This window comes from Heliangelus exortis, chromosome 6 (assembly GCF_036169615.1).
Source record: "Heliangelus exortis chromosome 6, bHelExo1.hap1, whole genome shotgun sequence".
NCBI classification, from domain to species: domain Eukaryota; kingdom Metazoa; phylum Chordata; class Aves; order Apodiformes; family Trochilidae; genus Heliangelus; species Heliangelus exortis.
Genome location: NC_092427.1, coordinates 27,922,077 through 27,945,343, shown reverse-complemented (window position 1 = coordinate 27,945,343; position 23,267 = coordinate 27,922,077). Strand labels below are relative to the sequence as shown.

Genomic DNA, 23,267 nt, shown 5'->3' with positions numbered 1-23,267 from the left:
TTGTGAGCTCAGGGTTTGTTGCCACTGGGAGTGGCAGTGGCAGGACTGTTCTAGGGAGCAACTAAATTTTATATAACTTTATATAATCTTTCCTTTTTCATATACTCTTTGGTTACCTCTTATGTCAATATATTCTACTTTCTTGGGTTGTTTTTGGTTTTGTTGTGTTGTTTGTGTTTTTTTGGTTTTGGTTTGGTTTTTTTTTGTTTGTTTGTTTGAGATCACACTATACTGTTTGTCCAAATTTCATAGAATCACAGAAATTTAGGGGTTGGAAGGGACCTCAAAAGATCATCTAGTCCAACCGCCCCTGCCAGAGCAGGGTCACCTACAGCAATTCACACAGGAACACATCCAGGTGGGTTTTGAATGTCTCCAGGGAAGGAGACTCCACAACCTCCCTGGGCAGCCTGTGCCAGTGCTCTGTCACCCTCATAGTGAAAAAATTCTTCCTAATATTTGTACAGAACTCCCTATGCTCCCGTTTATGACCATTGCCCCTTGTCCTGTTGTTAGTCACCTCTGAGAAAAGCTTGACTCTGTCGTCCTGGCACTCACCCCTTACATATTTATAAACACTGATGAGGTCACCCCTCATTCTCCTCAAAGCTGAAGAGACCCAGCTCCCTCAGCCTTTCCTCATAAGGGAGATGTTCCGCTCCCTTACGTTGGTGGCTCTGCATTGGACTCTTTCAAGCAGTTCCCAGTCCTTCTGGAACTGAGGGGCCCAGAAAGGGACACATTATTCCAGATGTGGCCTCACCAGGGCAGAGTAGAGGGCGAGGAGAATCTATCTTGTCCTACTAACCACCTCCCTTCTAATGCACCCCAGGGTGCCATTGGCCTTCTTGGCCACCAGGGCACATTGTTGGCTCATGGTCATCCTTCTATCCACCAGCACCCCCAGGTCCCTTTCCCCTGTGCTGCTCTCCAACAGCTCAGTCTCCAGCCTATACTGGTACCATGGGTCAGTTTATTTCTTAAACTGACTTTATTATTTCAGGGAGTGGGTTTGGGAATCCTTTTAAGTCTGTGAGTTTGATGTGCTTCTATGCACTACGGAAAGGCTGCCTTGCTTTGTTCCTGTCTTATTGCCATCTTTTTACTGTGATAATTTTATCCAGTATCAACACATTTTCCCAAAGACACAGATACCTATGACTTTGATTTAGCTCTTAGGCTCAGCTGTGGTTCAGCAGCAGATGTGCATCAAGATCTTTAATCTTTCTAGAGGTTATTTGTTCCTGTCAGTTCTCTAAAATATGAAGATAATAAATAGGAAGTTTTGCCTTTGTACATGACAATTTCCGAAGTGCTAGTGAGAACAGGGAGGCTCTGACTCTGCCTCCCTGATCCTGTGCCCTGTTTCCTGGTGGTTCAGCAGGACAGAGGGCAGCTGGGATTGTGATCAGTCAGCTCTGGAGGTGCTGGGGAAGCAAGCCAGGGTGCAGCTGCTTTGAAGCCAGCAGGTCTTTCTCAGTTGTCCAGCAACTCTTCACTGTACTCACAGTACAGGGTATACACATGGCAGCCTTTTCAAAAGTCTCATACTGATTGCAGTGTTTTGTTGGACTGTGATTTTTAAGAATACTCTCCCACCAGTTTTATGAGAGAGCAGTTGTGTTGCAGCAAAGGTGACTGCATCTGCAAAGAGTGGATCTTTGAAAATTACCCTGACCGAAATGAAACCTGCAGTCACTGGGCTGTAAATGTCCTATTCTGAGGATCATGCATGGTGGCAAATTAGGTTGCAGATAAATAAACGTAAGCATATATTCTTACAGCATATATATATATATATATGTTTCTATGATCTTAGAGGTCTTTTCCAATTGTGACAATTCTGTGAAATTTTGCCATCCCAATTTTTTTGTCCTCTTTTGCCTGATCTAGGAGAGCCAACAGGACTTTCAAATGCTGACAATGGCATAAATTTGACATAAGCACAGAGAGAAAAAGCAACTCAATAATTAAAAAAATAAATCTAGAACTGAATTTCAGTTTATCTGCTTGGGATCCAACTGGGACTTTTTAATAATGTCAGAGTAATAAGTAAATGCTCCGTAATCAGCAGTTTGGAGAGTTAAAATGGTACTGAGCCACACACAGCATTTATACTACTTGTACATTACACTGTTGTTCTGGCTGATAATAGAGGGTCTGCCAGGCCTTTTGTCCCCTCATGGACTGGTTGCCAGTTTTGACTTCAGCACCACATTCATCTTCTTGGCAACCCAGTTTTCTGAAAGACAGAAATTTTTCAGTATTTTGTTCATAAAAATGGCACATCTAGAGGAAATACTTCCTGGAGTGTCTTATTTGGGCAATTTTGTGATAAAAATATCTTTGATTCATCTGGAAACCTCAGGTGGCTCATTCATACCTGTAGCAGAGCATTTGGCACAACCCGCTTCTGTTGCCAGGGGCTTTTCATGTTTTGCTATTTGGAATTGAATGAAGCAGTGCTATTTTCCACAGCTAATTAAACCTGAGCAAAGAGTACACATTTGGATATAATAGGAAGTTATTAATAATCTGACTGGTTTGAGTTGCTGTTATTGAGTGGAGCTCACTATTGAGACAGTGACTGGAAGCAGGATATCTGGATCCTCATTTAAGCTAATGTAACCTTTAGAACAATGCATCTTCTTGCACTCTTAAGAGCTTTGAGTCATAAAGCTGCTTCACTTTATCCTTAAAGTAGTAGGGAAAAGCAGCTTGTCAGCTGAATAAATATACTATCAGTGAGCTTTTTTTCCTTTTTTTTCATATTATATTACCTTTCAGTGTTACCCATTGCACTTCTCAGAGCTCTGTCGTTTCTCCTGCCTGTTGATGGTCTCGGCTATTGGCTGTTGAACAACAGAAGTTAGCACGGGAAAATACAGCTTTAAGTTCAAATCTGGTTCAGAGTTTTGTTTCTGTTTTTAATTGTTATTATCTCATCTGTGACTGAGAGATTTTCACCAGGGGTTTTTGGGTTTTATTTCCCCAAGATTTGCGAACTCAAGGAAACTAGGGAGAGCAAATTCTCTCTTCTCACCCAGTTACTCTAGGTTTTTATGTGCCCAATTTGCTGTTTATGGTTTTGTACTAAATCTTAATTAAAAATTAGCAGTTATAAGCATAGTTCCTCTGCTCTCATCTCTACCAGCCACTCTTATTGCTAGTTGTTTTAATAGATTGATGGCAGAAAGACAACACACGTTATGTCTGAAAAGATCCACTGGAGGATGACAAATGGAAGCAATGAAAGGTTTGGATCTGTGTGCTTCCTCAGCTGGAGGAAAAGAGGAAAAACAAAGTGGAATTGGACATAAAATTTTATGTAGACTTAGACATTTTTAAAGTTTTGCGAAATTGTTTTGGCCAGCTTCCTCTGCTCTAGTGAAGTAAATGTTATCATGGCCACTGACATAGAACTGAGCAGGAAATAATTCCTTGCAAACTGTATTTTTATATTACAATAATTAACATTTCCCCCGCTCTCATTCAGTTTGAGAAAAATAGAGTATGACAGATTTTCTCACTGGACTTTTTCCAGGCATAAGTTGCTACTTGTGGCCTTATAAACACCAAGAAGTAGTTTAGCAGAAAAGACACCTGTAGCCCTGCATGTGAATTGACCTGGTGCAGTTTATATGCACTAATCTCAAAAAAATGCAGCGGTTGCAGTAGTGAGAGGGGAAGAGGCTACTTTAGTCTGTTCTTACTCATTGCTTAGGGTTGTGCCTCAGTTTAGCTGTGTCCAGTGACTGAAGTGCTTAGAAATGGGTGCTGTCTAGTGACCAGCACACTGTTGTGGTTGAAGATGGGTTGCTTTTGGCCAACCTGCTCCAGAAACCTGTCTGGAAGGAGCTCTGCTCCTTTGGTCATCAGGTTGGACTTTGTGGTGTCTCTGTATTTAGAAGAAGTCACCTCTTCTTTCAAGCTTTCAGTGGAAGCACTGAGAGAGAGGAGTTCAGTTCACTGCCTTAAGGCTTCCTCACCAGCAATAACTTTATCATTTTCAGAGAGTTAGGGATAATTTTGAGACCTTGCTGCACTGTGCCTATGCAAAGGCAGAGGAAAACACAGCACACAGAGGAGTGTAATGTGTAGGAGACTTCTGTTTGTTTTTTCTGTATACAACTGTTTTACAGTAGGCAGTGTAGGTTCATAAGTACAACAGTCTTAAAAATCTGGGTTTTGTGTGTGAAATTCTACCTCAGTGCTCACTTAGTAAGGAGATGATGTTTTGTTATTATAAGAAGTCAACTCTTAGTGGGTAGCATGCAACAATGGAGCATGTTATATGTCAGTAAAACACAGGATGTATCCTGCAAAAGAAAGCAGCTCCCTGGGGGGTTTCCAAAAATCCACGTCAGGAGTATGACAAAGGATGTGGAAAACAGTTCCTATCAGTACATGGCATGGAAGTCAGCAGCTGGCCAAAGTTTGACACGTGCCCTCTCCCAGCCACAGATTGGAACTCTAATTACAGAAACTAGATGTTTAATGATGGGTTTAATTATAAACTACTTTCCTATATGTCTTTGAGTAACTGTAGTATCAGAGCTGAGAGTACTGGAAACCCTGGAGCTTTGTTGAAGCTGCATCCTGCAGGAAAATTAGAGTACCCTGAAATCATGCAGTTCTGCAGTGGTTGCCAGGGGTGAACTGTCCTATTTATTTTTTTTATAATTTGCTCTTGGGATTTTTGCTTGTTTCTTAAAGGCCAATATAGGGTTCATCAAGTGTGAACCTCAACATTGCCTTTACAAACTAGTTCCAGAGCTACTATTGTGTGTTGTCTGCTTTAATAAAATAAACTCATAAATGCCCTCTTAGATGCAAATTCTAGGCTAATTGATGTGGTCTGGCTCTGTGATTAAAAAAAAAACCAACAAAATACAGCAAACCAAGACAGATGTAAAACTTGCAGGTTTACAGCTGCTTGGTTTCACTGAAGTGTTATCAGGCATCAGGAATCATAGAATTATAGAATTTTCAGGGTTGGAATAGACCTTTAAGATCATCTAGTTCACCCCTGTCATGGACAGTGACACTTTCCACTAGGTCAGGTTGCTCAGAGCCCCATCCAGCCTGGCCTTAAAAACTTCCAGGGATGGGGCTTCTACCACCTCTCTGGGAAGCCTGTTACAGTGTCTCACCAGCTTTATGGTGAAGAACTTCTTCCTAACTTCCAATCTAAATCTCCTCTCCTCTAGTTTGAATCCATTCCTCACAGTTCTATCACTACCTGACATCCTAAAAAGTCCCTCACCAGCTTTCTTGTAGCCCCCTGGGGATACTGGAAGGTTACACTAAGATCTCTCTTTATCAGCACAAGACATAAACACTAGACCTCTGCACATCAGATTTTATAAGGGAGAAGTGGATGTATGTGGTGCCTGTAGCTTATGCTGCCTTTATGGAGATCATTTTATGTAAATAAATCCAAATTTGAATTAATCTATTTTTCTAAAAATATTTTTGTGCACATTCATATATCTCCATTTAAAATGTCAAGTGCATCTTCCGGTGATTGTTGTTAATCTTGGCACCTTTTATGTGTCCTTCTGTATATTTTATAGTTTCTGAATAGTAGAAGGATCGTTTTTAATTATGTTTGGAAATCAGCAGTGCAGATTGCTGATGGCAAGGCTGGGCATTCTTCCTTGCAGAATCATTTTTCCTAACACCTCATTTCTGCAGACACAAAGCACTAAGCTCTAGAGAAAACCAGTTCTGTAGAAACTTGTGACAGCTTGTCTAGCCACAATATATGAGAAGAGAACCTCAGGAGGTTCATTTGACAGTGTATCACTTCTATTGTCAGCTGTGCCAAGATTATGAGTGACTGTTTGGGTCTGTGAAGAATTTATGAAAATGCCATTCCTGGTGTGAGAAGCAGCTGCCTCCCAAACCAAATCACCAGTCACTAGAAGGAAGAACATAGAGAAGTTGATGTAAAATTGTAGTTACAGATTTTGTTGTTTTGCTGAATTCTTTTCATTCCCAGCATGGTGTTTTGTCAGAAATTGGTGATTTTTATGGGTAGAGGGAACTATACTTAATGTTGATGTGTAGGTGGCTAAACACTGGTGCTTGCAGTGTCAGTTTTTTCTGCAGTTCATCTTTCTGAGAGCAATACCAGCCAGTGCTGTTGGCATAATTTGTTGCTGAGGATTTGCCCTCAATGCCAGTCCCAAGCAGCCAGTAGAGACTGGAAACTGTTTCAGGTGTTTTTTAAGTTGGTGAGACTTTAGCATGAGAAATGCTTAAGTAGTAGCAAAACAAATACAGCTGTAACAAGGGATGATGTTCACATGGTTCAGACCCTGGAATTTTTCAGAGGATAGGAAGAAAAAAATAAATTTCTAGGTAATCAGAGAAAATATCCAAGACATCAATCTGAAGCCTGTGGAGGCCAGGAACACAGAGAGGAACATGATAGAAACTTTGAAAAGCTGAGTAGGAACGTTCTGGCTGTTCCTTTATAGAGAACAGTATTTTCTTGTAAAAATCGAGGAAAATAAGGATGAGTGTCATTTTCTTTCTATTGAAGAGAAAAATGTGTCAAAATTAAAAAAGACTTCGACTTGTTTTACAGCAGTTAGTACCAAGGAGTTGTGCTCTAGTTAAGAGGGAGAAAAGTGTATTAGTTTGTACATTATATGCAGAAGCAAATGTTTTCATGGGTATGTACCCTCCTTAAGAGAGAAGCTGCAGTAATCTATACATACACCTATCCCCACTGAGCTGAGTAAGAAGATGATGAAAGAAACCCACTATGGAATTTGCATCTAAGATTAATTTATTGGAAAATGTTTTGGTTCTACCATATATGAGTGGATTAACTTTTACACTAGAACACAGAGCCCCTGGCACAGGAAACTACAGAAGGATGCTTTTTGTCCTGCCTGGTAATCTGAATCTTTAATGTCAGCAGCCGTTCAGCATACCATGCCAAGAGGATGCAGGTGTTGCAGAAAGAAAGAAAAAGCAAGCAAGCAATTTAAGTAATTCCCCTCTGGGTGAGTGCTTATTCAACTAAGTGGTGTGCAAGAGGAATGCTTATTAATATACTGAAAAAGAAAAAAATTGCTATAATCTATAGCCGTGGTTGGGGAAAATATTGAACACTGAGATGGTATTTAAGCACATGGAAGATCAAATGGGGAGGAAAAAAAAAAAAAAAAAAAAAAGTAACCAAAACAAAACCCACAAAAAAAAACCCCAAAAAAATCACAAACCAAACCAACCAAACACCTCACAACCCAACAACCTCGAACAACTGTTAATTATGAATAACTGTCCTGCTGATGCTATGAAAGGTGCTGTTCACTAGAAGTCTGCAATTTTCAGTTCCTGGTTAATAAAAAAGAGATGGAAAGTGTTTATGTATTTTGCAGTCAGCAGAAAGACTGTAGTCTCTTCACCCTCTACTGTTACACTTGCACTCTTAGATAAGCTGAGAAGCTCAGAATCTGGCGAGGTGTTGGTCTGCAGGAGCCAGGGGAGGTGTTGTGCCTGCGGGGGGAGAAGGCAGCTGCTGTTGAGGAGGAGTGTGTGTATCTCATACCTCACACATGTGCACCAGACAGCAAATGTTAGATCCAGGGCTTAGATAAAATTGCACATAACATTTGGGGGGGTTCAGGAAGTGCTGAGGGAAAAATCTGGCCTCAGTTGTACCACTTGTTTCCATAAAGAGCAAGGACCTGCCTAGCTTGATAAGAATAGAGATATGAATGCTCTGAGACATCTTTGCCCCTATCAGCCCAAATTAAATGAGGTGGGTAGAACTTTGCCAGAAGTTTAAATTATCTTGACTAATTCATAGTACTAGTTTGTGTTCCACTTAATATTATTTGTAGCTGTTGGAGACAAATCATGTCTCCATGGCTGTATCCAAATACATTAATCAAGGCAGATAAAATCTTACCCTTTTCAGATTGCAGAGTAGTTGAGCATATACACAGTAAATGATCAGGTTTTTGTGTTGTGCTGTTTTACAGGTTTGAAGTTTTCTAATTTCAAAAGCAGCTTAAATTTTTTTTTTTTTTTTTTTTGGATGGGAGGAGGAGGAAGGAGGGGGCTCAGGTTGTCTCAGTTTGGCTTGAAATCTGTTTTAAATAGGATATTGTGGAGAATCTCTCATGATCTCCCTGGATTTTTACATTCTGTATTCTGATAAAAACAGCAGGCAGATTGCTTATTTTATCTGCTGGAAAAGTCAGAAGATTTTTCTTACTTATCTGGGGATTTAGGAAGAACCCTTTTGGTAGTTACAGCATGCCCATGTGGTCATGAGTAAGTCAGGTGTGTAACAGCTCTACCTAATACTCCAAAATGCTAGGACAGAAGCTGCTCTGTAGAGAGCAGAGTATTGCTGTCATAAGGCAGTGAAGTACTTGTGCAAGGTTTCTTCAGTACTTTGCTTGTCTCAAGTTTATGGACTACAAAAAGAAAACTACAAGCAACACCGTATTAAATTTTTTTTTAATCCGTAGGCTCACACTTCCAAGGGCAAAGAAACACCCATACTCGTGCATACAACTTGCGTATTAGGGTTTCTAGTTGTTGTAGGTGCAAAGGAAAAATTATTCAGTTGCTGTGGAGTAGCAGTGAAATGAACCATGGAAGTAACTCGCTGTCCAAAAGCAGCTATTTTGCAAATTTTTATGTCCTATGTGCCCTGCATACCCAGCTGTGTTTAAAATTGCAGACACAGACTGATTCTGTGAAATGTACATGGAATTCACACCCATGATGTGCCTGACACAGACACATCTGAGGGCTGGTTCCTGACACTGTGAGAAAGTACTTGCTGGTGAGATGAATGGCTCTTGTCTGTCTCTGAAAACCTAGCCTGTGTCCTTTGTGAGCTTCCTGTGCTCAGTGTTTCTGCTGGGTATGTATGGATGAGAGAGGGATATTCTTGGGTTTTTTATTACTGGATAATGAACCAAAATTAACCTTGTCATTTTAACATAATACTTTATCAGGTGCATCCATTGCCTCCCTAATAGAATAAACACAAAAATACCTTTCAGCCACATCAGCTGCCTAGGGAACAGAACACAAATGTAAGGTTTTTGATAGTACAATTTTTTCCTCTCCATTTACTATCAAAACTGACCTTTCACATACTATCTACTAGCAGCACTTCGAGCAAGACATGCAGATCTTTATTGCTTTGGGGTTTCTGAAAGCCAGGGCCCAATTAGAAGCTTCCTTTAAAGATAAGTGAATGCGACAATGAATGCAAAGCAATCTGAGGCTTCTGGCTAAGCATGCAGACATATCAGATAATGTGTTCCTTTTTTCCCCCCAAATCTTTAGTCATTTCCTTGTCTCAAAAGAAGTTTACTTTCTGTAGGAGTTCTATAAAATTACTCCTTTTAATCAAAGAGCTGGAGATGGATTTGATGGAGCTTTTTACAGATATTCCTGTAAGGAAATGAAAAGAATAGAGATTTTTTCCTTAATACTGAAAATGGCAACAGATTCAACAGCTGTTTATCATCTTACTCTCTCATTGATACTGCACTGATTAGGTGCTGCAACAGAGGCTCAGAGGTGAATCTCAGGTTTCTATCTGAACTTGTTAGGGTCTCTAAAGGAGGATGTCAGCATTGTAGGGCTGATGCTTTGTGCCTGACATAATGGGCACTCAAGGTTTTAGTTTTCTGCTTTTAGGCTAAGAATGGCCTTTTTGTTTTTTTCAGGTTCTTTGCATTCCTCACATTGGTTCCTCCTTTCCTCAGAGATTATATACTGAGAACAAGAAGTAAAATGGAAATTTAGGTATTGAGCAGGCAGTGGAAACAGTAGCACACTTTTTATGTCTTTCAACAAAGGATCTGTTGCAAAGCTAAGTCACTGACCTTTTCTCCTGTCCATCATGGACTTTTCAGAAAGGGCTGGGCTTTGCTCCACCATGAGCTTGCCCAGTGTGAGGAAGTTCACAGAGGTATCCTGATCCTGACAGCACATCCAGGGCCCAGGTGATTCCTGAGAATGTCAGTATTAAGTCCTTCTGATTAACCCACTCTTCACCAGTGTGTCAAGGTATCATGCTTCCCGACAGTGGGGGCTTTTTTAAGGTTCTCTCCTTTCTGGTGACACCCACACAGAGTATCCCACAGTCATGTGGTTTGCAAAGGACTGAAAAAAGATGCTTCTTGCTCCAACTATAACCATAGAGAAATTAGGTTCGTTCTTGAACAGTGTTCATTGTGGAGATCAGAGGGGAAGTCTGTGCTTAAACCAAGCTCTTTTTCTCCCTCTTTCGTAAGAACCTCCAGGGTATGCAAGCACGAAATCCCCCACTGCTGTAACTGTTAGGGTCAGTTCAGAGATGCCAAGGCAAGACAGGGGAGGATGAGATTGGGGGGGAAAGAGGAGTAAGAAAATGGTAAAGGTGCCCTGCTGTCATAGCCACTGTTGCCCACATAGAAGGCATTAGGAGTCCAAACTGCTACTCAGTTTTGTTTGAGATGGGAGCATGGCCATCTAAGCCCTATGTGTTTCAGAAGAGGCAGATGTTCTGCAATGTATTGGTCTTTGAGGTTTAATGCATATCTTAAATTGTTTGTCAGTTTGTGGTATCCTTTCAGGCTTTGTGGTTATGGGGGTTCTTCCTGTGAGGCCTGTTTTATTTAGCATTCAGCATTTTAATTGCACATAAACCTCTGAATCTGCAGCTCCCACAGCAAGTATCTCTCTGAAGAAGCCATAAGGTGTCATAATATTTGAAAGAGAAAAATGTGCATTTTTTGCTAGCACCTGTAATTTAGTAGCAAAATAATTGGGTAGGAAGCATCTCCTATCTCAACCCGAATCTGATATGTGAAAGACAGTTACAGCTTTTCAAACCTGGCTAAAACTATGAATTATCCCACAGTGTTTGGATGGATCTAATTTAGGCAGCTGTCAGACAGAAATATTTTAGAATCTGTATATTAGTAACACTTGTAGGGGGGTTGTGACTGTTCCCAAAGGCCTACTTTTTTCTATAAAATGAAAACTCAGAGTTAATATTCACTTATATAAGTACTGTAGAATAAATATGTGAATAAATAGATTGATTTCTCAAATTAATTATTTCTAGAGAAAGAGAGAGAAGTTTGGTTTTAATCATACTTACTCTCAAAAGAGAGGCATATCAGAAACTTAAGGAGGTATGCTACTTCAAATATTGGTATACTTCTCAGGTTACAGAAAGAATTATTCCCATTTCAGGAGCGTTTTTAACACTTATTTTCTGTGTGAATGACACATTCCAAAAGCTAGGAAAAGCTTTTAGTAATCATAGTACTGTTAATCAACAAAGTCTGTAAGGATCTTCTATGGGACAAATCACAATTAGCTCTCCAGTATTATTTGGAATTGGGCATAATTCTGGCCCTTCTGTTTGAAATGGTACAAATCCATCCTAACTATAAAGAATCGACTAGCCTGATTCTCAGCCTGGGGCTTTGAATTTCTGCTTAGTGTTCGTTTTATTTGGTTTGATATTCATCCATTGTATTTTGCATGATTTGAAATTATGCTTTGCCTGAGCTGAACTTCTCCACCTGATGGTGACAACAAGACAATGCAGTCTCTAGTGCAGTGAGGATTGATTCGAAAAGATGCAATATAGTGGAAGCATTTAATGCTGTTAAGAGTATATGTGCCATTAATTCAGGAGACCTATTAATCATTTCTGCCCCCTTTAGACTTGGATGTAGAACAGTTAAAGCCACATAACAGAGTGGCACAAAGATCTTGAATCCACAGATTTTTCTCATGTTTTTGGTGAGACACCCAGTGAGTGGGTACTTGTACTGTAGACTTGTGCTTCTCTAAGTCCAGATGCTGCCAGGCCCTGAGATGCAGCTTTGCAAGTCATGCATATCTGCAAGAAGTTGATGCTGTTCTTGCACAAAAAGGGAAGTGTGGATGTTGCTTTGATCGTGTCCTTATTACCCAAAGTGGAAATCCTTCAAGGTTGAGCATTTTGGGTAGAAGGGCTTGCTCGTATATTTTCCATCTGAAGTCCATATAAATTCATGGAAATTGAGGTAAAAGCTTTAGATGTTAGTTCTTTAAAACTCTGAAAGAAACAATCTGCTTGCACAAGAAGATTTTAAAAAGGCTTTATTTTGGTATTCAAAGAGAAATAATTGCATAAATCTTGTGCAAGCAGCAAAGAAACAGGGAGCATAACATAACTGCAAGTCCTGTCTTCTAGTTTGCCCAGCTTTTTGCAATGCAAGAGTCTGTAGATGTGTGCTGCAACGAATTTGTCTATGGCACCTTTCATGTTGCCTATGGGTATCAGAGTATTTTCCATGTGATAGCAAGTTCTATCATCTGGAAAGCAGGAGGTATGATTTTCTATCTTAAGCTGATGTGGCTGGGCTGAAAGATATAGAAGGAGGCTTTTCTGTAACAGCAAATGCAAGGGACATTCCTTAAAATTTGAGCAGTCAAGTGCCAAGATTTCCTGCGCTATTGAGAGGGTAATATGATCATTCAAGATCATGGTGCACCAACCAAAAATTTCTGTGGACAGGCAGGTTGATCTAATTCATTCTGTGAAACTTGGAGGAGCCTCTTGTGATATTCAGTTTTCAAAAAAATCAAAAATTAAATATTTTAAGTTGGTCTTGTACTTTTGTTCTTCACTTGTATTAACCATATGCACTTACAATGCCATATGCTTTTTTTTTTCTCTCTCTCTCTCACAGACACCCTGGCTCTGGAATACCAGACAGTGCTGGAACGGGTATCCATATCAGGTAAAAGTTACAATGCTGCTTAAAAAACAAACATGACAGCTCCACAGAGCTCTTTCTTTATTACAGTGGAGCTTTGCAACAATGTTAGCAAGAAAGGACTACTCAGCATTTCACAACACTGCTAGATGCTCCCTATCTTGTTTAAGTTAGGATGAGAAAGATGAATATAGCTTTTGTGATAAAGATGTAAAAGGTGGATCACACTTCTCTTGAAGAGAAGCACAGTATCTGAAAACAGATCTGAGAAATGTAACAGAAATGTAGCAGAGATCTTCAGTGGTGATAGAATTGTCATTTTTTACAAAGGTCTGGGAATGCTGAAAGTTTTAGCGAAGTCTCAGATTCAACAGGGTAAGAAAAACTATTATAGTTCTTGGTTGCTACTCTGTATACAAGGTAAGACTGGCAATTGGTGTGGTCCAAGAGGACAGTAAAGAGAAGGTAGGTTTGCTCCTGTAAGTGATAAATGGGGCCTATCTGGTCTTGGCCTCATGGAAGCTTACAACAAAAGAAGGTTCAACTTCTCCAAGGCTATTCACTATCATAAGGATTTTATGTGTCTTTCAGATAATATTTTTCTTCATACTTTCCAGTCTCAAAATGACTTTAAAAGATTGATTTTCACTACACATTTTTGTAAAGCATAAGCATATGTCTGTGCTTAAATAACCCACAAGAGTATTCAGTGGGCATCTAAGGACTGTTCTTCAGCTGAAAAAGAACTGATCTACAAAAGGGAATGGGAGTAAAAGAGGCAACTGAAATGCCTCTTAATAATGGAAACATCTCCTGCCCTGATCTGGTGCATGGTTGTGCCAATGCAGTCTGGTCTAGAGATGGTTTGTCTTATCTCTCAGGAGTTTCCTTCAGGAGCTTCCCCTGTGCCAGTGCACAGGATATGACTAGCAGTAATCACATCAAAATTAAAGTAGGTCCTAAGACTGGCTCTCTTAGGCTGGAAGCTAAACAGTCTATGTGTGCCACCAGTTACCTTCTTTGAAATGAACATAGATTTGGTTTAGTTGTGCATAAATTATTGTCTTGTTATTTTAATTTCTTTTACTTTAAAACATCTGTGCCACCATATTGTATATGAAACACGATGCAAAAGTAAATTTATTTTATTCTCTACTTTACAAATGCTAACATGTTTCCAGAAAATGGTTAAATAAGTAGGCTTTCATATTAGGAAGATCCCTGTTTAAAGCTAAGAACATTTTCATCATGACCAGATGAGATTATATACTAGCATTACTTTTCTCTATCTGCTCTAGCATGTTTTTGCTTCCTGTTCTTTAAACCCACATTACTGATGCACAGCAAGATGTTTTAAGTAATCTTTGAAAACAGTACTCAGAATTTAGAAGTCTAGATTCTGAACAGATAACATCGTGACTTTTTTGATATTATAATACTGTCAAGGTTAAAACATAAGTGTAGGTCAGGAGCTTTGTTATTCTGGAGCTATCAAAGTTTTAAAGAGATAACCATCATCACTTTTCTTACATAGGATGCATATGTATAATTCAATAATCCCCCTGTGATTAAGCATGTCCTCTGTGGCCCTCACCTGTCTGTAATGTCAGGTACAGTCCTACACAATAGCCAGTAATGTCTATTAACCTCCTCTCATCTCCATCTTTCAGCCGCTGATGCCTGACCTTCATTATTACTACATAGTTGAATTGTCATTCTACTGGTCCTTAATGTTTTCTCAATTCATTGACATCAAAAGAAAGGTAAGAACAATTAGAATAAAAACATTGAAACCTTTAAGCATGTATCTTTCATGAGTTAAAGAATACATGTATTACCTGTGCAGTGAACTGGGAATACAGTTCTTTCTAGTCACCACCTCTAGCAGATATTTGTCAGAGAGAAACTGGTGTTGAACTGCTTATCTTACTCTGTTCCTTGTTACTATGATGTGGGGTTTTTCTGCACTTTCAAAAGTGTTTGATTACTGGAGCAATCAAATTCTCAAGGGAAAACAACATCAACCAAAAAAACCTGCTTTCATACAGTCACTTGAATGGAATTGAAGATCTAGTTTTAGCTAGAAGATGTACTGTTTCTTTTAAGTGTTAAAAGATGAAATATCAATGAGAGAGCAAGAGTGCCTCATAAATTCACAGTATCACTTTGATAAAATCTATGAGAGCCTTCAATTTATTCTACAAAGGGATAGTGAAAACAGGGATATGTTTATTAAAAAGTGATGTTACATTTAATCTTACCCTTATGGCTATGAAATTTCAAGTGTCTAGGCATGACTATTAGAAGGCTATTAGTCAAGAAAATAAAACTCAGGCCAGCAAAAAACATTTTTCCAGTAGCAGTAGCAGTCTGTTCCATTTTCCTTCATCCAAGTTCTCTTCCAAAGAGATTGCTCATCCATCATCACAGAACAGGCAGCACAACATTCATTCTTTAATAACATTGAGCAGGGTTTTTAATGTTGCAAAGTTATTGGTTTAAAATGTTTGGAAGTAGTTTATAATATTTTTATGTGCCTGCTTCTGTTGTCATGTAACTAAATGGTTGTAAAGTATGCTAATGGAAAAAAATTCCTTTTAGTAGAATTTTTGCAGGAGCGTAATTCTAAAAAGAGCAAATGAAGGATCCAGTACATGTTGAGTAAGCTTATCTGCTATTGGGAACCACAGTGACTCCTGGGAGTCTTTTGTCAGAGATACACAGACAGGAAAACCCCTCTATTTGAATTTCCTGTTTTTCCAGAAGCAGGAATTTCATTAAGACATCCACAAGTTTTAAATTCATATTGGAGGGTAAATTGTGAACAAAACAAGCAATCCAGGATGAATACATATAAATCCCTTGCTGTAGGTGCTAAATGTTCTGTTAACCGTGAGCTTGAAATGAGTACAACTTTACTGTTTCAAAAAACAGAGATGCACAAGAACTGTGCCCAGTGGAGCTTTATGACAGTGGAGATGATTTTAAATTGAGATTAACATTGACTAATGTATGTAAGATGCAGGTGCCAGCAATTCTGAACAGCCATTTGCTAATGTATGAACCAAAACCAAACCTCTGCAGCAACTTCATAGAATTGTTCAGGTTATTGCTGCAGGAATGTATTGTGTCCAGTCAGTCCCCCTACATTCATATTAATCCCTCTGCACTGTCCCGTTGGTTATATTTGGTTTTCTTTGTGTACCCCTTGAGGGAGAGAAAAATGTAAGAACATTGCAATTGCAACACTGCTGAAATTTTGCAGTACAATGCATAGTGAGTATTCAATGGATTCCTGGCTAGTGGCTTTGCTTATGTGAAAAGTGAAGGCTGCCTGCATAGCATCCAGGTTCTGTGCTGAAGCAGGAGGGTCAGTAATACCTTTCTCATTTAATACATCTCAGGACCAAATGCTACAGCTTTTCCTCTCATGACTTGGAGAGTTTATTCCTATTGCTGAGGTGAGCAGAGCTAAAGCCTGATCCTGTCTGTAGTACAGATGCAAGCAAACAATCTTTTGCAAGTCTGCCTAAGTTATATATAAATGACTTGTTAGAAGGAAGGCTTTGAGCAATCTACTCTGGAAATAGAATAGGAGATAGAGGTGGGGAAGTAGGTCACTAACAGCTAAAGTAACACCTCTGCTTCAGATTTGCAGAGCTTGATCTCAGAGCATCAGATCAAAGCAGTGTCCCATGCATCTGCTGTGTCTGAGAATGTCCAGTGTCCAGCAGAGAGCAGGAGCACAGTGTCTGCAGTGCCATGATAGCAAGTCAAAATCCCTTCATTATAAGCACCCTGCAGGAGACAGTGGAGATGCCGTATTTATAAAAAACTATTAGATCAGTGAGCAGATTGAGCTGTGAAGACAGTTCTTTTTGTAGTGTAAGCAAAGTTGATAATAGGAAGATGAGACCACAGAAATACAATCATGCCCAGGGGTTACAGACTAAAACTGGTCTGTGGCCAGGGGAAAGTGCAAGCTGTCAAGGAAACCTGTGAGCTGAAAAATGTTAGCATTGAGAGCTTACAATTGTTGACAAAAATAGTACAAGCATCACAGAAACACCATCTTTTGCAGCACCATAATAGTTCTCTTAAAGAGCAGGTTTAGTTTAAAAAATATGGAAGCATTTTGATGAACCCAATAGGCAATGTGTGAAATGGTGCCCATGTGAAATAAGGCTGTTTAACTGGAAGAAGCAGGAAATTTTCTAGCTAATATCAGATGCTGTTGCAATAATTCATGACATCTTATACAGAGCACATTAACAGTTCTCAGCCAGAGAAACCTGTTGATGTTTTCCTGTTAAAGTGAGAGGAATACTTGTATCTAAGACTTAGTTATCATTTTAGATAGTTAAAATTCAGCAGGGACTGTGTGGTAGTCTGGGATGATCAAATCTGGGCTGGCAGCTCCAGCAGTTGGCATTGGCCTAACCTCAGTGCTGCTCTTTTACTCACTGCAGCTCAAGAGAAATATATTTGCTCTTTTCCATCTCTGTTTTATTCTTCTCTAATAGAAAATTCATTACTTTAAGATGACTTCCAGTTGGTTGGCTGACTTTCAAATACATATTTATCTTTACTTAGGTGTTATAAATTCCACCAGATTATGTTTGCTTGGCTGAAGAGGTGGAAGCAAACTATTTAGACTGTTGCACATACTGTTGGCATTAAGGCAGCATACTGAGTAGATTAACTTTTATGGTTCTGTTATGGCACGCTGATTGCTTCATAAGTATCTACTACATTGCTGGAATGATGCTCTACCCGTGAGGTTTTTCATTTTCAAAGACTGTAACCTAGTACAATTTGGGGGTTTATCATCTTTATCCAGCTTCCCACACTTATCTTTTGTAAAACACAGAAAAAAAATCAGATCTGGGAACATTTTTATTCTCTTGAGCCCCTGCTGAGTTTTAAAAATGGTGAGGCTTATTTACATGCTTTCTGGAAATCTGAAATATTGTTTACTAGAAAAATATTTGACATGTATATTTAATGGAATGTATAAAATTTATATTTAGTCATTGTTTTAACAGGTTTGTAGAAGATCTAGGAGACCTATCTATGAATTTACACCTTTAAGTTTCAAACTTTTGGCAATTCCTAGACCTTCTGTGGTTTTGTTTTGTTTTAGAGAACAACAGTTCACTCATCCCCAGAGTAAAATCATCTGTAGCTGCTAATTTTCTTGCATATTCCCATTTGATTCTAGAAAATTTATGCTCTATTTCACTGAATCTTGATCCTAGATGTCTTGCTCCGAAGGCAGTAAAAAAAGGTCATAGAGTTGATTTCTTTTGTTTCAGAGGAAAGGAATTTAGATTGTGTACATTAGCAGACCTTTACTAGAATTGTAATAGTTGAAACCTTTAGCTGGTGGTACTGCTCTTTCTTGCTGAAGTTCATTTCCAGAAGCTGGAGTGACTAATGAAGATGATATTTTGCCCCTCAGTGATGCTAATGCTCCAAGGCCACTTGGCAGCTTGGTCAGTGAGTGGGTCATATTAAACTAATGTGGGTAGTAGCAGAAGCTCTAATTCCAGAGGGCTTGTCTACAAGTTGAGCCCCATGGGGTTTCTCCATTGTCTGCCAGGTATTCTTCACACTGACTGTGTCAGTTCTTTTCCTATTCTTAGCCACATATTTTCATGACAATGGCACATGGTATCTTTCAGCATTTACAACTGGGGATTTCATATCTCCTGTAAATAAGTGCATCTTGCACATGCATCAAATTTGAAATATATTAAAAAAAAAAAAAGGCCATTTATTTGCACCCACTCTTCTGCCCATCCGTCTGTATGGATGAAAGTGCTTGAGTAAGCTGGGAACACAAGTACTACTTGACATTAAGGGGACTTGTACCATTAACTTCCATTCATCACCCTTATGTACTAACAGGTAGCACCTTCAAAGCATACTATTAATTAGTGATGCAAAGAAATGTTGTAAACAGGAAAGAAAGAACTTAAATAACAAAAGTAGTCTTATTTATATGACTGCTACTTCTCTCAACAATTTTCAGTCCAGAATCTCCATTTCAGAGCTGGCAGTCAGATAACTGTCTCTTTTAAGAAACATTATCAGGGAAAGTAGTTCTCTGGACAGCATTTCTGAAGGTAGATTCATGGAGAAGTACAGAATACTGCTGCCCAAGAGAATTATGCCTGCTTAGGAATAATCCGAATTTCCATATTGTCAGGAATGCCTTGAAGAGTTTCCAAGAGGGACTAGAAATATTATATTTGTAGAATATGGATGTGTCAGCTATAAAAGCAGACGAGGATTTTCTACTTGGCTTCTTCCCCTTTTTGAACTGCCTGTATGCCAAAGGAACTGTAGTTAGAAGGACGAAGGAAAATCAGGAATAGTGCCCTAGCATTTGCAGCTGAAGCAAGTAAAGAGCTAGGCTGTCGTATGGCCATATGGCAAAACTAGTGGCTTGCTTCTAATCCCGAGGAATAAGGTAGGTGCTTTGCTGCTTTGATCATGGCATGGTAAAATGGTCTCCATGTGTGGGTTTGTGGTTACTGAAATGACTATGATGCCATACCCCTGCTTTCCCTTAAGACTGTTAGGATGCAAACCAGCCTTTAATTCTGCTTTCATTCAGTTTGCTTCAAGAAAATGGATTTAAAGGAATGGCTTGACATAACTGCTGAATGTATTTGATTGTGCTCTGCACTGCTGGGGACCAAATAATCTGGCTGAGAAATGTTGGGTGTATACCGGGCTAGGACGCAGTTCTGGGAGGAGGTCCTGTCCTGTTCTGTTAGCAAAACTGCTCAAGCTGCATGTTTTTCCATGGTCTCCAGATGTACATTGCAGTGAAAATGAGTGCTGGTATTGAGAAGCAGTGTCAGTGCAAATGCTTGACAGCAGAGGTGCCTGCTGTCTGCTGCATTCCTGAAGGGAGGTACACTGGGACACAGAGGTCCCCAGGAGTGACTCTGGGCTGTTACTCTTCCCAGTGTTGGAGAGACAATTGGTAGCTGTAGCTGCTGCTTTTCTGGAGCTGCCCCTGTGTTACTGTGAGCTCACCAGCACTCTCCTGCCCTTCAGTCTCTGCACTCCAGCTGCTGCCTCTCTAAAGACTGCAGGGTCTCAGTTTTGGTTTCTCTGCTATGGGCTACTTAGCTGAAGACCACCAGGAATGGTTCATGAAAGCTGGCAGAAAGCCAAATGTCACCTCCCAAGATGCAGGCAAGGAGGCTGCCTGGAGGAGCTACTGCATCCGGCTGCCAGAACTCTCCCTTCAGACAGCCCCACCTGAGAGAGATCTGCTGTGAGCTGTGGTAGTAGCTCCCAGTGCTCCCAGTGCATGGCAAAACTCCCCAGTCAAGCCATGCATCATGATCTTTTCTTCAGGGCTTTTGTACCACATTCTGAAAGCTGTGTGGGTAGTTCAACAAACCTCAGCAAGACTTCTTTTTGACCAACCTGGTGCCTTGCAGCGGAGTCTCATCTCTGCAGGTCCTGTTCTCCCAGTCATCAGTCTGGGGGTCCAGGCCAGGCAGATGGACATTCTCTCTGCATTGCCTCCCCCTTGGTATGTGTCTGGGACTGGGATGTTACAGGAGCTTTGAGCTCCCAGTGTTTTGCAATAGAAACAAGTTACTTGCAGGCTCAGCAACTCAGAGTCACTGATCTGGAGACCACTGAGCCTGCATCAGCTGGGAAACCACAAATCAGATCTGAGTAGAAGGAGCTGCACCAGCTCGTTTGAAGACTTTTCTTATAGTGTAAAGATAAAGCAGCATCATTAAAAACAAACTAAAAAAATAGGAACTGGAATTCTCAGTTCTGTGGAAGCCCTCAGCTTTCCTTGGCAGGTGACTGCTGATAACTGCGTGGTGGAAATGTGTTTCCTATTCATTTGTAGCTATTTGAAGTCTTGTGAATGGTGTGCTATTTTGCATATTTTATGTTGCTTGGTGTATAAGATATATGATGTAATTTGCATTGTATGTACACATGCCTTTTCAAAATAACTTCAGCCACAAATATTCACTTTATTAGGTTAAATAACTGTGAAATAAGACGCCCAGCTTTTGACAGTCTTTTTCATCTCTAATGTACAATGATTATTTTATTCTGTCTAAGTGAAATATATAGCAGGATATTTAATGCACTTAAATAGCAAGATCTTAAGATAACATAACCATAGTACTAAGTTTAAAAAACATCCATCCATTTTTATATAAGAGTACTGAATCTCACTGTTTGGTTCATTGGTTTTTGTTTTGTTTTGTTTTTTTTCCCTGCTTCTTGCTGCTCTAGGATTTTGGCATCATGTTTACACATCACATTGTAACAGTCACCCTGATAACCTTCTCATATGTAACCAATTTGACACGAGTGGGAACCTTGACCTTATGTCTCCATGATGCGGCCGATGTTGTTCTAGAGGTGAGCTAATGTGTATCTCCTCAGTGTCTGTACATGGTATTCACTATTCTGAGAGCAAGCATGTCATATAGGTAGAATGTATTTGCCATTCACAGTGTTTCTTAACCAAAGAGGCCAGTTCTAGATGGTAATGGCAACTAACATAGTGCATTTACTTGCTGAAATACATTGCAGTTCAAGCAGTGCCTGTTTGTGACCTTCATCTGTTTTATCCCTTCATAGGTTGCCTGTACAGAGCAGAGTCTGGTAATGCATTGCAAGCCAGAGAAGGTTATACACACATTTTAAACATAACATGGGAAAGTCAAAAGCTCAAAGTTGCAAAATCTGGAAAGTGATGACTGTGTGGCATGGTAGATTCTGATTCTTGACCCTTCTGAAGTGATGAACTCTGTCTCTGAAAGAATTAAAATGTCACAGTTTGATTCTGCTGTGCTTTTCTGGGTGAGGGTGCTGAACAACTTAGAGGCATGGGATACCTCTGGTATCCAGGATTTTCCAGGTTTCTGTGCCTTGACATTCAGATGCTGGTGTTAAACAGTTATCTTTGGAGAAGAAGGGATGATTACAATTTTTTTAAGATTGTCTGTAACTTTTGTACTGCCGGTTTGGAGATGTCATCCTGTATCTGCATCAGTTTTCAGACAGCTCTGGGTGATACTGAGAACGAGAATGTCTGTGAACTCTCCATCAGGATAAAACCAAAGTCAATTACTGTTTTGTCAGAAACTATTTTTTTCTAAATTAGTTGCAGGAATCCTGTTATGCAGGAACATAGTCTTACTGTATGAGTCACCTATTGCTGAATCAAAACCCTGCCATTCTGATTCGACACTGCTGTAAATCTGTTTAATTTTTATGGGTTTTTTTAAGCTAGAAGGCCCTGTGTGCCTGAGGTAGAAAGCAAAAAGAAAGCTGGATTTCTCCTGTTAGAAAGAATTACATCTTTGCAAGTTTATTTTTCTTTTTTAGCAATGTGTGTAGATCCATTCTGCCAGCTGTGAGTTCACCCACACTTTTTTCATTCCTCTTTTCACACTACCAGACAGATGTACTTCACAGTGTTCATTCCAGATCAGGCAAGTGCCTGTGGAACTATGAAACCACTCTGGGAGAGCAGCTGTAATAGGCGAGCTGAAACCTTACCTTGAACATAGTGAGATACTTACTTTTTCTTGATTCCTCTGTTCATTCACTGGCTAAAGCAACTGGTGGCATTCTCCTATGGTTTACTCAGCAAAATTTTACTCAGCAAATATGCTTCCCCATGAGAAACATACTTTAGTGGTCTTTATAGTTAATTTGTTCAGTCTCTTCTGACTGGAAATACCAAAGCCATTCAAAGCATAAGGAAGAGAATCAGTTCCTGAGAAGCATTTAATAGAAGGGCCATTCTGACTCAGTCGACAGCCTATGTTCTACTAGGGCAGTGGGTCACAGCCCTGGTGTTGTCTGAGAAAAGATGGACTCCTGCACACTGCTGACATTTCTGAGGGAAAAGTCAGTGCAGAGGAAGGAAGTTACTGAACTGCAAAAGAAGCTGGTAAAGTATTTTGCCACGATAGTCAGCTGTGCCTCTGTTTCCAGAAGCCACATTTCATAATGAAACATGTCCAGTGGAAATCTGGAATGCAGCATTGTTGCTGTTCTCATTGTAGAAGGCAGTAGGAATAGGGTAGGTAAGGTTTTTCCATAGGACTTCAGATATCTGCTGCTAAAGAATAGTTATAGCAGGATTTTCAGAAATACACAGCTATGGTCTTAGGTCTGAGTGAAAATACCTTGGATATTCAGAGCATCCTAGCCACAGCAGGACAGACCAAATGTCAAGTCATTTGCTTTCCTAGGAGGACATTACATCAGCTTAAGATGAAATCCAGACTACAGAGGCAACATTCAGAATCCCAGAGAAGTTTTTTAAAGGGTCTTGTACTGCTGTACAGTTTGTGGATTGGAAACACTGTAATATAATCTGCTGAAGTACTTAAGATCCCACCTATTTGGAGACACTGAGGCTTTTCAGCTTCAAGTAATGAACACCAGGTCATTTTTTATGCCAGTGTCTGGACATGACTAGCTGCCAATTTAGTATGCTTC

At 39.8% G+C, this 23,267-nt stretch overlaps 1 protein-coding gene across 2 annotated transcripts in view; it reads left to right on the top strand.

The window, feature by feature from the left end:
* The window catches only part of CERS6 (ceramide synthase 6), a 108,496-nt gene that overhangs the window by 61,735 nt on the left and 23,494 nt on the right, over positions 1-23,267 (top strand). For both annotated transcript variants that reach the window (XM_071747448.1, XM_071747447.1), the window contains 3 exons: positions 12,726-12,776; positions 14,423-14,515; positions 21,042-21,170. In XM_071747448.1, coding sequence (XP_071603549.1) covers positions 12,726-12,776; positions 14,423-14,515; positions 21,042-21,170 — 273 coding nt within the window. The remainder of the gene's footprint in view (positions 1-12,725; positions 12,777-14,422; positions 14,516-21,041; positions 21,171-23,267) is intronic.